Raw genomic sequence first — 15,845 nt, forward strand, 5'->3', positions numbered from 1 at the left:
TCGGACACAGGTCTTAAGAACAGTTTCTGTTCTCCTTTTTTGACGATCTTCACTTCGACCTTCCTGACCTTTCCATCTTGACTGGGAAAGGTGTTGGTAACCAGCCCGACTGGCCAGTCGTTCCTTTTCTCTTGGGAGTCTTTAAGAAGAACGACATCCCCTTCTTGTATGTTAGGACTCTCAGTCCTCCACTTGCGACGACCTTGAAGGCCATGTATGTACTCCTTCTTCCAGCGATCCCAGAATGCGGTTGCTAGACTCTGGACGCGTCGCCATTGACTCCTTAAGAGGTCACTGCTGTCAAATTGACCAGGCGGTGCAGGAGGTGTTCCTACCTTCTGGGTGAGGAGCATGGCTGGGGTGAGTATAACAGGTTGATCCGGATCAGTGGAGACCGATGTGAGTGGTCTTGCATTCACTATTGCAGTGACTTCAGCCATGAAGGTCACTAGGACTTCGTGAGTGAGCCTTGCAGCGCCATGTTCCAGTAGCATGGCATCAAGGATGCGGCGTGCGACACCGATCATCCGTTCCCATGTACCACCCATATGTGAAGCATGTGGGGGATTGAACAGCCACTGACACCCCTGATCTGTGAGGTAGCTCTCGATCTGCTTGTTATCGCAACCTTTCTTGCTGATCTGGAGCTCCTTACATGCACCCACAAAGTTGGTCCCACAATCAGACCTGAACTGCTTCACAGGGCCTCTGATGGCAAGGAAACGCCTCAGCGAATTAATGAAGCAGGATGTATCCATGGATTCGAGCACTTCGATGTGGATTGCACGTGTGCTCATGCAAGTGAAGATGACTGCCCATCTCTTAGCGTTGGCTTCACCACCTCGTGTTCTTCGTGACGTGACAGACCAGGGCCCAAACACATCTAGTCCAACATATGTGAAGGGAGGATCTGTGCGTAGTCGGTCAACAGGTAAGTCAGCCATGATCTGCTGTACTTGTTTGCCTCGCAGCTTGCGACAGGTAACACAGTTGAAGATGGTGCTACTGATTGATCTCTTCCCTCCGACGATCCAGAATCCCGCAGACCTTACAGCTCCTTCTGTAAAATGTCTGCCTTGGTGATGAACTTTCTTGTGGAAGTGTCTGATCACCAGCTGAGTCACATGATGCCTGCCAGGAATGAGTATTGGGTGTGATTCATCTGACGTAAGATCAGCTCTTGCTAGCCGACCTCCAACTCTGAGAAGGTGGTCTGAGCCAATGAAGGGGCAGAGTTTGCTGAGTGGGCTTGACTTAGGGACAGGTCGCCCTTCCTTGAGACATCTGATCTCATCTGCATACACTTCTCTCTGGACAGTGCATATTATTGTGCCTTTAGCCTGGTTGAGGTTGTCTTCAGAGAGATGCGTGTTGCACATATGCCAACCATAACAAGTGCTGTCCTTGGACCCCTGGATGAAGGACTTGGCAATGTGTTCAAGCCGGGCAACAGCCTTCAAGAGAGGGCACCAAGCAGAGAATCTCTCAAAGCGTGCACTGAACAGCTTGCTGTCTGACAGACTGGTGACACACGTTGTAACTTCAGACCGTAACTCTGCATCTGAGTCGGGGTCAACAAGGTTGAAAGTCTCCTCGGCTAGTTGACTCTGTCTTGTATCAGTGAGGAAAGCAGGTCCTGTTAGCCACGAAGAGAAGGGCAGCTGATCAGCCGATAGCGATCTGGTTGCATGGTCAGCTGGGTTTTTGTCAGTCGGTACATAATTCCACTGACTTGCTTGTGTGGACTGCCTGATGCGTTGTACACGATTGTGGACATAGACGTAAAACCGTCTGGACTCATTGAAGATGTAGCCGAGCACCACCTTGCTATCGGTGAAGAACTTGACGTCATCCAGTGTTACATCCAACTCTTCCTGGAGCAGCTCTGCTATCTCCACGGCCAGCACAGCAGCGCAGAGCTCGAGTCGTGGAACCGTGATGTCTGGTTTTGGAGCAAGCTTTGCTTTGCCAAAGATGAACCCCACGTCACTGTGACCTGTGAAGTCTGTCACTTTCAGGTAAGCAACAGCACCTATTGCTTTGGTGGATGCATCACAAAAGATACACATTTCAGTTTTCTGTGCTGCAGACAAGGGGAGTGATGTGTACATCCTTGGAATCTTCAGCTCCTGCAGGTCCTGTAGGGAGTCTCTCCATCTTTGCCACTTCTCCTGATTCTCTTCAGGGAGTGGTGCATCCCAGTCACAGGAATGAGAGGTTAGGTCTCTTAGTATTGAACGCCCCTGAATGCTGACAGGTGCAGCAAATCCGAGGGGGTCGTACAAACTATTGATGGTGGACAGTACACCTCGTTTAGTGAAGGGCTTCTCACTGATTGCCACTTTAAACCTAAAGGTGTCTGTGGACAGGTCCCATCCGAGTCCTAGACTCCGCTGCATGGGTGGGAACTCCTGTCCCAGTTCAAGGCCTTGCAGTTCTTTGGCGAGGTCTTCACCTGGAAAGGCTTTCATGACATCCGGATTATTGGACATGATTTTGTGCAGTCGTAAATTGGACTGTGCTAGCATGTGTTGAGCTCTCTTCAACACATCGATGGCCTCGGATGCACTGGAGAATGACTTAAGTCCATCATCTACATAGAAATGGCGTTCAATGAAGAGTCTTGCGTCAGCTCCATACTCCTCTCCTCCCTCCATAGCTGTCCTCTTCATCCCGTAGATGGCCACTGCTGGAGACGGACAGTTCCCGAACACATGGACTTTCATCCGATACTCCACAATGTCTCCGTCAAGCTGGTGGTCCTTAAACCACAAGAAGCGGAGGTAGTCACGGTGCTCTTCTTTGACCATGAAGCTGTGGAACATCTGTTGAACATCAGCCATCACTGCGTAGGGTTCAGATCTGAAGCGGACAAGCACACCGATCAGACTGTTGTTTAGATCTGGGCCTCTGAGTAACACATCGTTGAGGGATATGTTCTTGTACTGGGCACTCGAGTCAAAGACTATCCTGATTTGACCAGGCTTCTGCGGATGATAGACGCCAAAGCTTGGTAGGTACCAGCACTCTTTGTTGGGTTCCAGTGAGGGAGCTGGTTCTGCATGGCCATTACTGAAAATCTTCTCCATGAAGTCCACGTAATGTTCTTTCATCTCTGGCTTCTTTTTCAATGTACGCCGAAGGGACAAAAGGCGACTGAGGGCTTGTTCCCTATTGTTAGGCAGGCGCCGTCTTGGAGAGCGGAATGGGAGGGGGGCCACCCAACTGTTGGAGTCATCCTTGGTGAACTCCTGGTCCATAATGTGGAGGAAGACGTCATCTTCGACTGAGAGTGCCAGTTTATTGTCCTCAACGGTGTTATTGAAAACTTTTTTGCCAAGATCATCTTGAGCTGGCTTCTCCAGAGGTTGTGCAAGGTGTTCATCCGTGAACCTCTCTCGAATGTGGATGCTGCTTTCACAAGGCTTGAAGAAGCTGGTGCGACCATTCTCCAGGATACTGGTCTTGAAAGTGTTCACAGAGGGTTTGTGGGCTCCCCTGAGGCACACGTCTCCGATAATTACCCATCCTAAATCGAGGCGTTGGGCAAACGGCGCATTGTGTGGACCGTTACACTGGCTTCGAACCTTGTGAACACGTATTATGTCCCTTCCAAGCAGCAGCAGGATCTCTGCCGAGGGATCAAGAGGTGGTATCTTGGAAGCAATGGCTTTAAGATGAGGATGATGAGTGGCGGCTTCTGGTGTAGGAATTTCCTCTCGGTTATTAGGAATCAAGTTGCACTCAATGAGTGTCGGCAGCGCCATAGATACTTCGCCATCTATAGCCTCTATCATGAAGTCCGAAGCTCTTCTTCCTCTGGTAACTGTTGTGCCGGAGCACGTTTTCAAGGTGTAAGGAGAGACGGTACCGTGAATGTTGAATTTGTCAAAGAAGGCGGACCTGGCCAATGACAAGTTACTCTGGTCATCCAGCATCACGTACATCTTCTTCTTATGCTCAGGATGCCCTTTAGGATACACGTGGACAAGACACATTTTCGAACATGACTTCCCGTGCAACCCTTCTCCACAGACTTCTGTGCAGCTGGCAGTAGTGACAGGTGAGTTCTTCTCAGCTTGCTCCCCGCCATGTCCCTCTGTAGTGACAGGATCTTTCTCCGTCCAGGGAGGTGGACCATCATGAAGAGCCGAAATGTGACGATCACTGTTGCACTCTGAACAGAGGACGGTAGTCTTGCAGTCTTTTGCTCTATGGTTCATGGAAGAGCAGCACTTGTAGCAGATGGAATGCTCTTTGAGAAAACTCTTCCTCTCATCCAAAGTCTTCATTCTGAACCCCCTGCATTTACTTAGGGAGTGAGGTTTTTTATGAATGGGACACTCCTTGCCCGGATCCATAGAACTTGTATTGCTGTCTGAGGAGTTTGAAGCTTCAACCTCAGTCTTATTTGCAGAGATAGGAATCCTGGCCTTCCACTGGTTGGCTTGAGGTCTCTCAGCTTTGGGAGGTGCCATGCTGGAGCCTTGGAGGTAGAAGCTGGGATCTGTCCACATTTCTGCATGATGGTTGACGAAGTCAACAAAGTAAGAAAAAGGTGGGTAATGAACAAGATTATCTCTCTTGTAAATAGTCCCCTGAGTAATCCATCTCTCTTGGAGGTTTGGTGGGAGCTTCTCCACAATAGTGTTGATTCCTCTTGATGAATCGAGGAACCCAAGACCTGTTAGATAACCTTCATTCTTTGCTGCTGCAATCTCAAGGAGGAGATCTGCAAGCTCTTGGAGATGTTGGTTGTCTTTGTGAGAGATCTTTGGTAAGTTCTCCAGTCGTTTGAATAATGAAGCCTCAACAACTTCTGGAGAACCGTAGTTCTTATCCAGCCGTCGCCATAACATGTCAAGACCAGCTGCGGGATTGTTGACATGGACTGCTCTGATCCTCATGGCTTGCTGAAGTGACTCCCCGCCAAGCCACTTGGTAAGTAGGTCTAGCTCCTCACTAGGTTTGAGATTCAAGCCTTCTATGGCATTGCAGAAGGTGGATCTCCATGCCATGTAATTCTCTGGTTGGTTGTCAAAAACCTTGATCCCTGTGGTGAGAAGATCACGTCGAGCAAGAAAGGCAGCAAGGTCAGAGACATCTGTGGATTTGGGAGTGGGCGTGTTTGTTACCCTTTGTGGGGTGGTCACTGTATTGTTGACCTGTGGTGAGTAGGGGCTAGACTTGATGTTTGTATGACGGGGTGATGAGCTGGATTGTTGCACAGCTTGAGGGTGAAATGAGGCAGATTGATGCATGGCGTGAAGAGGGGTTGGGTTAGATTGGTGCGAGGCGTGGAGAAGTGTTGAGTTAGGTTGGAGCTTGTTGCGATGAGGCGTTGAGGAAGGCTGCTGCGTGATATGCTGTGGGGTTGGAGTAGATTGCTGCATTATATGCTGGGGAGTTGAAGTAGATTGATGCATGATGTGAGTAGGGGTTGAAGAAGACTGATGCACGGCATGAAGAGGGATTGAGGTAGACTGCTGCGTGATGTGAGGGAGGTTTGAAGCAGACTGCTGTGTGATGGGAGGCGTGGTTGAGGTGGCCTGGTGTATGGCTTGAGAGTCATGAGACTGTTGGGGCGTGTGAAGAGAGACATGTTGCAAGATGTGGTGGCTGACACCTGCAGTGCTTGTCAAATGTGTCAATTGGGGCTGTGAAGTGCCTGCTGTCTGTCCATTGTCATCGTCTTCATCCTCTTGTTGGGAGTTGAAGTGTGTCTTGACGTAGTCATCAGTGCGTTGTCTTGACGCAGTTCGTGACAAAGGGGGACCGATAATGGGCACCCCCTGACTCTTATAGCTCCCATCCTCTGCAGCAGCTTCTAACACCTCTGCAGCAGCTAATGCAGCTTTAGCTTTCCCCTCCTTTTTGAGGGCCTTTAATGTTGCATCAATACGTGTTCTTTCGATCTCCAAGTCTATTTGATATTTGGCATATTCAGCTTCTGTGCATGCAGCTTCAGCCTTCGCCCTTGCTTCTGCTGCAACTTGGCTTGCGTGTGATCTACACGTATAATGTGAGGCTGCCGTTTTACTTGCATGTGACTTACGGGAATGATGTGCAGATGATGCCTTGCTTGCATGTGATTTACTGGAACGAAGTGATGATGATGACCTTGATGACCTTGATGAAGCTCCGGACTCAGATCTGACCTCCAAGTTCGATGCTCCACTGACATCTGGAAAGCCCGACATCTTGTCCATGATGTTTGGTCAATCTTTTCACTCTACTGTCCTTAGCTCTTAGGTCAGCCTTGACAGGGAGTTAAACAGTTTAATCCCATGCAAAGAAACACTGAGAGACAGTTCTTCAGCTTCTTATGGAACTCTTTACTTTGTGAAACTGTAAACACACAAAAATACAGAAAAACAAATCACAATGAGAATTGGAATGATCTAACATACAGAACAACTCCAACACCACTTCTCATCAGAGCACACAGGCACAGAGAACAGGCAGGCAAAACTTCAAAGGGGTCACCATGACAACACAATTGCTCTCAATTAAGCCCTCACTGGGCACAGGCAGCTGATTAGGCCAGGTGTGTACATTCACCAAACAAATTTTTTAAACATCATGAAATGTCCCCATAAACATGAATTAAACCCCCAAAACTACATCATATCAAGAAACAAAACATAAATGTACAACAATGGTGCATGAACTTACAGATTGTGCCGGAATCAAGGGCAAACATTCAAAGAAAACACAGAGTGCAGTGGCAGCATTACACTCCTTCCCTCTCTGTGTCTGGGTGAGGAATGAGGAATTTCAACAACTGAGGCTTAAATACCCAACACTAGGGGGCAGTGTTTTTCACTTTTACAGGTACAGAAATATAACACTGGGGCCAGAATATATTGTGTCTGTAAAAAAATAAAATAAAAAACCTCCAAGGCCTGGGTGTGTGATAGTCATTAGCACTGAACAGTACCTCTACCAAAATAAGACATCGTCCCACTGAATTTATTGAAGATCCTTTTTTCTTTATGGACACAGTCTACGTCATGCTGATTGAATGGAACAGTTGTGTGTCTTTGTCCTTGTCAAAACAGACCTGGTGGGCTGCAAGCCCTTAATGTATTCAGGGATATTATTTCACAGCAGGGAGATGAGAGAATCCATAAGGCACAGTTTACACACATCATCCCTGGATCACTCAGTCAGCCCTATTCCATCGGGCTGTAATGTCCCCTCCTTGAGGTCCAGCTGTGGGTCAGAGAAAACATAAATCACTGACATTATAAGCAAATGAACACAGGGAGAAAAACAAGGCCAATGTTCTCTGCTAGAAAAACTAACAAACATGCCTATTGTTCTATTGGCTGCACATGAGGTGGCTAATAACAGTGAATACTCTAGCAGCCTCCATACTCATCTTGCCCTTTTCTCTCACGATTCATTGGTATTCTGGGCTGCAGTACAGAATATTCAGGCCCAAATCTTTGCTGAACTTTCTTTTAGTTTTGTGCGATAAATTGCAACTCACCGTGGTTGACTCAGATTTCATGCTTCAGATTTTGCGTGTATATGGAGTATCACCATCTCTTCCTCTCCACCAGGTGTGATCTACACCACGGACACGCTGGACCGCGAGACCAAGGACTCCTATTGGCTGACGGTGTACGCCAGCGACCACGGCGTGGTGCCGCAGTACGCCGCCATCGAGGTCTACGTGCAGGTGGAGGACGTCAACGACAACGCCCCGCTGACCTCGGAGCCCATGTACCGGCCCGTCGTGGCGGAGAACTCGCCGCGGGACACCTCCGTCATCCAGATCCAGGCCCAGGACCCGGACGCGCCGGCCGGAAGCGACAAGCTGACGTACAGGATCGTCAGCGGGAACCCGCAGAACTTCTTCACCATCAACCCTCGCACCGGTGAGTGACTTTCAGTAGGGGTGCACCAGGGTGTGTGTGTGTGTGTGTGTGTGTGTGTGTGTGTGTGTGTGTGTGTGTGTGTGTGTGTGTGTGTGTGTGTGTGTGTGTGTGTGTCAGGGATGAGACGATATGAACATTTCACATCACGATTATTGTGACCAATTAAATGGCTATTTACGATATTATCGTGATAATCACAATATCCCCAACATCCATTATGCTGGGGCAGAACGACGCGTTGTGAGCTTGTAGATCTGCTATTTTTTGGCAAAGAGATTGGGTGGAGAGTGAAAAGAAAGACTATCAAGTTTGTATGTTTTACCAATAGAGGGTTTTAATGGTACCGGATATGCAGCTTGGCAAATAATAGGTGAATTGATCCCAGTGCATGACGGAGGACCATATCACGATAAATGAAATCCCCACAATACGATTATCGTGATAATATTGCTTTATTGCTTATTGTCCCTCGCTTATTGTCCCATCCCTAGTGTGTGTGTGTGTGTGTGTGTGAGAGAGAGAGAGAGAGAGAGAGAGAAAGAAAGAGAGAGATTAGAAAGTGTTTGTAATGATGGTACCTCTGTTAGCCTGGTTAATAAATCAGACCACACAACACCACCCGGGTGTGATAGTGTCTGGTTTATTAACCAGGCAATACCTCTGTATTTCGATACCACGGTAGCATCACAGACTTGCTGGTTGCACTGAATGGAAGTAGAATGTTTGCCAGCGTTGAGATGAGAAAGGTTGGAGAAAGGCTTTGAAAACGGACACGTCCCGGTTCTCTCGGAAACTTCAAGGTGAACGAGTTATGTTTGGCTCCTCTGGGCCATCTGTAAGTGAAGAACAATTTGTTTGGTAGGGACCTTCAGTAGGTAGTTTTCATTCGCTTAGTTTGTTGACGCCACGGGCCGAGATTAGCAACGGCGGTGCTCGTGATGGAAGAGTAAAGTGTGTGTGTGAACGTGCTCACACGTGTGCACAACTGTCTGTCTGTTGGCATGTCAGAATGCATTTGAATACATGCACTTGATTTCCAGTTTGTCAAATCCCTTATGTAACTGAGGGAGCTTGCCACTGCAGCAAGAAGCCAATTTCCTCGGTGATTGATTGAATCATTTTCTATTTGACTGAGAGAGAGCGTGTTGTTTGTGCTTACAGTATATGTCTCCGCAGACGCTCACATCTCTGTTGCCTTCTGCATAACTCTTAATGTTATCACGTTGTGGCGGAATTCTTCACCCCGGGCTTGTTTTGCAGACTCTTTCCTTTCCTGCCAGTAATGGAGGTCAATGCAGTTAAAGGTGGCAGGTCGGCCGTGTGCATGTGTCAGTGGGTGTGCTTGTGAGATAAGCAGGAGTTCATCATTTGGTGTCACATAGGATAATTAGGGTTTGCTAGTACATGCCAGTTAAAGAGGGTGTGTGTGTGTGTGTGTGTGTGTGTGTGTGTGTGTGTGTGTGTGTGTGTGTGTGTGTGTGTCTGTGTGTCTGTGTGTGTGTGTGTGTGTGTGTGTGTGTGTGTGTGTGCGCGTGTGTGCTTGTGCGTGTGTCCTTCCGTCTGTGCGTTTGTGTGTGTGTTATAAGCTAGAAGTTCTTCTCTTTTGCAGCAGTTAAACTTCTTTCCGAGTGTAATTTACTATCCATCTATAAATGCACGAAATCCCTACGTGCATGAGAGTGAGTACGGTATGTGTGTGTATGTCTCTGTTCGTTGTATATCTGGAGAATATTAGGACCGATCAACTTAAGGGGATCACACACTGAACGCGGACGGCTGCGCAGCGTGAAGTGCGGCAACGCTGGAAAAATAGAACAGCGGCATATTGGCGCGGCAGGCGAGGCGGCAGACCCGTGGATGCGCGTGTCTGATGGCGCCGGTGTGGGTTACTTCATTGAAAATAACGGGGCCGTATGTGTGTTTCCCTTTAGAACATTTTAATTTAAAAAAGTAGTACGTGTGAAAGAAAATTAGCAGAGGTACTTCTGTGGTCAGCTGTGTGAACAAGACATTTGACACTGTTTGGTCAGGTGGTTTGCTAGATTCTCTCTGGACACACAGACAGACAGACAGACAGACCCCCACTCAGATGGCCACACACACGTAAAAAGAAATTGCCTACAAAGGTGAATTAACGGACACTCTTGGCATACAGATTAGCCAGCTTGGTCTGAGGATGAAAAGTTCTGTGGACCATTATGCTTAAGTACCACTCTGAACTGATCATTACCGCCAACAAGAGGCAATGTTGAGGTTATGTGAGGTTCTGTTTTCCCCAGCCATCTGTCTGTCTGTCTGTGACCATCTACAAGAGTAATGGTCCCATTGTCATTGGCTGTAAACACTCAATGCCACCAAGAGGGAGAAACCCTTCCTCTAGTGCCGCCATCAGGCCAAACAACAAACTTTCAACTGAGCAAACCAGGTGGTTTTTTAGGCCTTGGTGGAGGTCTACGCTGTAGTTCAATTAACCTGAAATTAACGTATTAAATGTTTAATTTGTCATGACTCCATCACTGTGTGTGTGTGTGTGTGTGTGTGTGTGTGTGTGTGTGTGTGTGTGTGTGTGTGTGTGTGTGTGTGTGTGTGTTCGACGTGTGACGTGCTTGCGTGCATGTATGTGTGTGTGTGTGTGCCTGTGAAGAGCCTCGTTCAATACATAAGGACTTACTGTACCATAGGCATCATCTGTGCGTGTATGTGTGCGTGCGTGTGAGTGAGTGCGCGCACCTGTGTTGTGTGTGTGTGTGTGAGGGGGGGGGTTTGTCTATTCATCTCCACACAGTGAAAGTCGTGAGTTGTGTGTTTGTTTTCTTTTTTCTCGAGGCAGCTCCAAATATAGTCCTATCAGCATGAAACACACTTCTAGTGAGAGAGAGAGAGAGAGAGAGAGAGAGAGAGAGAGAGAGAGAGAGAGAGTCAGCAGAAGCACACATCTAAGAACCATGGATCTCCACTGGGAACACACACACACACACACACACACACACACACACACACACACACACACACACACACACACACACACACACACACACACTATGATGTAACTCACATCCAGCTTGTTAAAGATAAGGAGATAATAGAGTTGAGAGCGACGGAGAGAGAAAGAGAGGGAGAGAGGATAAACAGAGATGCAGAGAGACTGAGAAAGAAGGAGGGAATGAACAGAGGAGGATGGAGAGAGAGAGAGAGATAGAAGGGGTGGCGGGGGGAAAGTGAGACCATGAGTCCTTCACACGCATTACTCTTGTCAGCTGTGAGCTAATTGGCTGTGTCTATATTTATCTTTCATTTAGCCGCAATGCCTCCGCTACGTCACGTGACCGCTTCACACCCAGTCCACCGCATCTGTGTAAACACGTTGTCTACAGTACCACACTCTCTCTCCTCTCCTCTCCTCTGTCTTCTCTCTCTCTCTCTCTCCTCCGATCCTTGCAGGCAAATGCACACATAGACATCAAAGGGGGCTTGAGCCCCTGCCCTTTTACCCATCTGTAAAAAAGTGCCCTCTCAAGACCATGAATGCAGTTTTTATTATGGTGAAAGAAATGCAAATGCCCTCTTTCCATGCCAAACCTGAAGGCAGCATTCAGGAGAATTGCCTTGTCCAAACTCTCCTGAACTTGAATGCAGCATCGTATGTTTTTTTTTCCAATAATATTTTTTATTGATTTTCAAAGTTATGACAAAAAAGAAAAGACAAGACAGACAGACAGCTCAGCTCAGACACGTTGCAAAAGCAAAGGACACAGGTATCAATGTACATTTCTTTAGATTATATACAGTATAACAATATACATATAGAATTACACTCATATACATACATTATGTACACAAAATGAAAAACAAAACCACGGTGTTAAAGAGACAAAAAGTGATGTTCCTGTCTTATCCATCAAGGTTAGCAGCATCACTTCTGTTAAGAAACCCTATTGTCAAGGTCTCAGCTAACTGAGGACCAATAAAGCGTAAATATGGGTCCCAAATTTTATAGAAGGTATCGGTTGTAGAGCGCAGCAGGCAAGTCAGATATTCCAAAGGCATGCACTGCATGATAATTTTATCCCAGCCTCTCTTTTTTGGCGGTTTTTCATTTATCCAAGACAATAAAATATTTTTCCTCGCAGCATAGGTCAAAAGATTGAACAGACGTTTGTGGAACTTGTTGACAATCTTATTATCAGGAAGTCCCAGAATCAGACACAAAGGGTCAAGTTCAAGCTCTATATTAAAGATCTCATTCAGTTCTTGTACAACATCATACCAATAACGTTCAATCTTATGACATGACCATATGCAATGAATATAGTCTCCTTCTTCAGTCTTACACTTAAGGCAAAGGGGGGATAAATTAGCATTCATGCGAAGGCTAGGTGAAATCTGTAATCTGTGTATGGTTCTTAACTGAATCGACCAGGCCCTATTACACACAGAAAGTTTTTTGGCATTTTCAAATATTTCAGAGCAGTATGTTGAAAGAATTGCCCCCCCTCTGTGTAGAAGTCAAGCATCGAAAATAGCCGACCTCCAAGCTCACATCGCGTTGTGACGCGTTGTGAGCTTGGAGTTCTGCTATTTTTGATATTTTCTCCATAAGGCCCTTTTAGAAATTTCAGCCACTGCCTTTCTAACATTCTCTGCATGTCCCTGGATCCTTGTCTCTCCTTTGGTGTTGTGTCCACACAGCACACACTGTTAGTGTGTGGACACAACACTCCGTTTCTCTCTCGCCCTCCCCGGTAAATCTGAGTTTCTCTGTTTCTCCCTTTCTATTCTGCTCTCTCTCTCTCTCTCTCTCTCTCCTTCTCTCTCTCTCTGCCCCCCCCCTCTTCTCCCGTAGGTGGTGTGTGTGTGTGTGTGTGTGTGTGTGTGTGTGTGTTGAATATTAGATTTTTCTGTTATGAAACATTGATGAGGGACTGTGCAGCTCATTCATATGCCTGTGGCAGGCATCCTCTCTGATTTACAGTGGGAGACGCAAGACACGAAATGATTCACCTTCTCTCTCTGTCTCTGTATCTTCTCCTCACTCGCTGTGTGTCTCTTTCATTTTCCCGCTTTCATTTTTTCCTTTTCATCTTTCTTTTGCTTTTGCTATACCTGCCTTCTTTTCCACCTTTCCCTTCTTCTACATAACTGGATAATATGAGTGTTAATGCATCATTCTTTGTCATAGCCTCCTGTTGCTTTTCCTCATGTTCCCCCCCCTCCTCCCCAAGGTTTGAAAAACAGCTTAGCTCACTTGCATGTAATGCTATTGTAACCACACCAGGGTAACCACCGATGCAATTGTTGCTCCTTAAGGCCCTTTGCCCTACATTGCTAACAAATTCCAGTCTAAATTTAGTTTATTTTTTTTCTCTACTAGCATATCAGTTCTGTGTATTGAAATGCAATATGCAGCGCTAAGCTAGTGTTCGGCTAGGGGCTTTTGTTCATGGATGAATAATGAAATGCCAGAAGGCGGTGTTTTGTGATACGCACACAAGTTGAGGTTCTACTTATTATTGCCACCGACTGGTGGAGATAAACTTGTTGTTTTCACGCCGTTTTACTGGAAGCAGAGAGAAATTATAGTGTCTTATGAATGTGATGGTGAAAAAGCAGTGCTCAGATTTCATAGTAAATTATCGTTATCTAGCCTTGAAGAGGAGCTATGCATTCATTTCCACAGATGCATCTGTGTGCCTTATCATTAGCGGGAATGTGGCTGGTACTTTTAATGTATAGTATAAGACTGTGAAAATGTAGTGTTGCCATCGACTGCTGCAAATAACTATGGCCATCAAGAGGCAGCTTGTCCGGTCAATTTCTCCCCTCAGCCTCTAGTCCAAGGAGCTGCAAAGTGCTGGGATATTGACGAGCATTTCTATCGACCCACCGTCCATGGCTCCAGTCCACCGCCAGCGCCTCCCGCGCTGCATGGATCCAGAGTTCCTTCTTATCCACTAGGGCCGCAACATGATACCATGCTGCTCGCCCAATGGCCCTGCACCAATGATGCCATACTGGGGTGCCAGGCAGTCCTGTCGAAGACAAGTTTTTATTCGGTCAGGTGAAGTCAAAGGACTGGGCAGCTTGCTGGGCCACTCAGTCGGTATCTGTTAAAGCCAGGGAGTACTTCACCAGGCTACTGCTTAGGGTTACACCTCAGATTCACACCCAGTGGAGTGTAAACTCTGCTCCGTGGATGTGAGTGTGATCGGGTTGGGCTGGGCTGGAACGGCAGAATGAAACAGTCCATCTTAAAATGGGTAGCAGATAGAGATGGGACGTTTGCAAACGAATGAAGTCTTTTGAACGATCTGTTTCGCAGTTGGGAGTCAATTCATTACTTAAGTAAAAGTATCGATTCTTCAACGTAGAAATACTGTTACAAGTAAAAGTAAAATGTTTGAGTAAAAGTACAAAGGTATTGGTATCAACATAAAATACTAATAGTAGAAGTAGTAGAAAGTAGTCATTAAGCAGAATGTCCCATTTCACATGTTTTCCAATGAATAGAAAAATCTTTTGAAAATAGCCGATCTACAAGCTCACAATGCGTCGCGTTGCGACGCATTGTGAGCTTGTAAATCAGCTATTTTCAAATGTATTTATGGCCAAAATGTATATAGGGTTGAAGTGATTTGTAATTCTAATCAAAATCTAAAAAGTAACTAGTAAATAAAATGAGACAGTCTTTTGAACGGCTCTTTGAAAGGAACGGATCCCAGAGATCCAGCTCACTTCAAAGAGCCATAAATCCCATCTCTAGTAGCAGAGCCAAACCAACTTTATTTATATAGCACATTTCATACAAAGTATGGGCAATATTCAGTCTGAGGATTGTTTTCAGATCAGAATAAAACATATGGTCGGGTTAGTATTTTGGAGCCTTCCTGAGTCACCGGGTCACGGTCCCATCCTCTTCCTCGCCATCTCCCAAATGCACACCACCTTTTCACCCGAATCTCTGTGCACTTGACAAGTGACTCAGTCCCCTATTCTACGTCAGCGTCCATGGAAACCTAAAAGCAACCTCTTTGCAAGAATTGCCTGTCATGCCAGGTGGCTCACTAGAGTGGCAGTATCCAGGGAGTGGGAGGTAAGCTGAGAGGGAGAGATGAGCTTTCTGAACGAAATAAAAGGTCAGTGCACTCAAAGGAGGGAGGCAGAGCAGGCATGATCTGCCAGTGGCCTGATGATGTTGGAGGGAAGAGAAGCTGTGAGTTATTTTTAGGGTGGAGGTGAAGGGGAGCCAGAGGATGATGCAAAATACAGCGGTGAAATGAAGAAAAAAACTAAAGCTGATTGTATAGATGGGGGGCGTGGGCAGGGGATATAATCTCATCATGTTCAGAAGCAAAAGAAAGAGAGAAGAGAAGTGTGTAAAGGAAATGGCATAAACAGTATTGATATAGCGGCAGAAAGGTTTTGTGAGTGTGTGTGTGCGTGCGTGCGTGCGACGTGCGTGTGAGTGCACATGCGCTTGCGCTTCTGTGTGTGTAGGGGGAGAATCCTGAGCTCCTGAAAATGTTATACTTTCAATGCACAATGACAGGTGAAATAGATTTTGATGCATATACAGTGTGTATGCCTCCTGCTTCTTGCACATTTGACAATGCTGCTAAAGATAAAGGTTTGATTAAGTGATCAAAATGTATTGTCAGGTGTCTGCCGTTCTTTTTGGAAAGACTGGTGCATGTGACTGCAGTCTGACCTTTTCAAATTGTAGATCACAGTATCTGCTATTTGATCGTAACAATTCGTTATTCACCAGTTGGAGTCAAATGTGCTCTTGCACATTTTGACACTGCTGCTAAAGATACCGTATCGTCACTGTCGGGCAGAAACCTCGTATCTCCAAGTTTCAAATGTGTACGTTTTTTCACAAAGTAAAGCCCTGCTTCATCGTACAAGGCCGTCGCACAAAGGTACTGAAAACAGCAGATCTACAAGCACACAACGCGGTGC

At 46.5% G+C, this 15,845-nt stretch overlaps 1 protein-coding gene across 3 annotated transcripts in view; it reads left to right on the forward strand.

Annotated features, from left to right (window-relative positions):
* The window catches only part of fat3a (FAT atypical cadherin 3a), a gene marked incomplete at both ends in the record, with an annotated part of 197,671 nt that overhangs the window by 64,252 nt on the left and 117,574 nt on the right, over window positions 1-15,845 (forward strand). For all 3 annotated transcript variants that reach the window (XM_080731608.1, XM_080731609.1, XM_080731610.1), the window contains one exon: window positions 7,569-7,886. In XM_080731608.1, the coding sequence (XP_080587734.1) occupies window positions 7,569-7,886 (318 nt within the window). The remainder of the gene's footprint in view (window positions 1-7,568; window positions 7,887-15,845) is intronic.

The sequence above is a fragment of the Nannobrachium achirus genome (genome assembly GCF_963921795.1).
Source record: "Nannobrachium achirus genome assembly, chromosome: 8".
In the NCBI taxonomy this organism is placed as follows: domain Eukaryota; kingdom Metazoa; phylum Chordata; class Actinopteri; order Myctophiformes; family Myctophidae; genus Nannobrachium; species Nannobrachium achirus.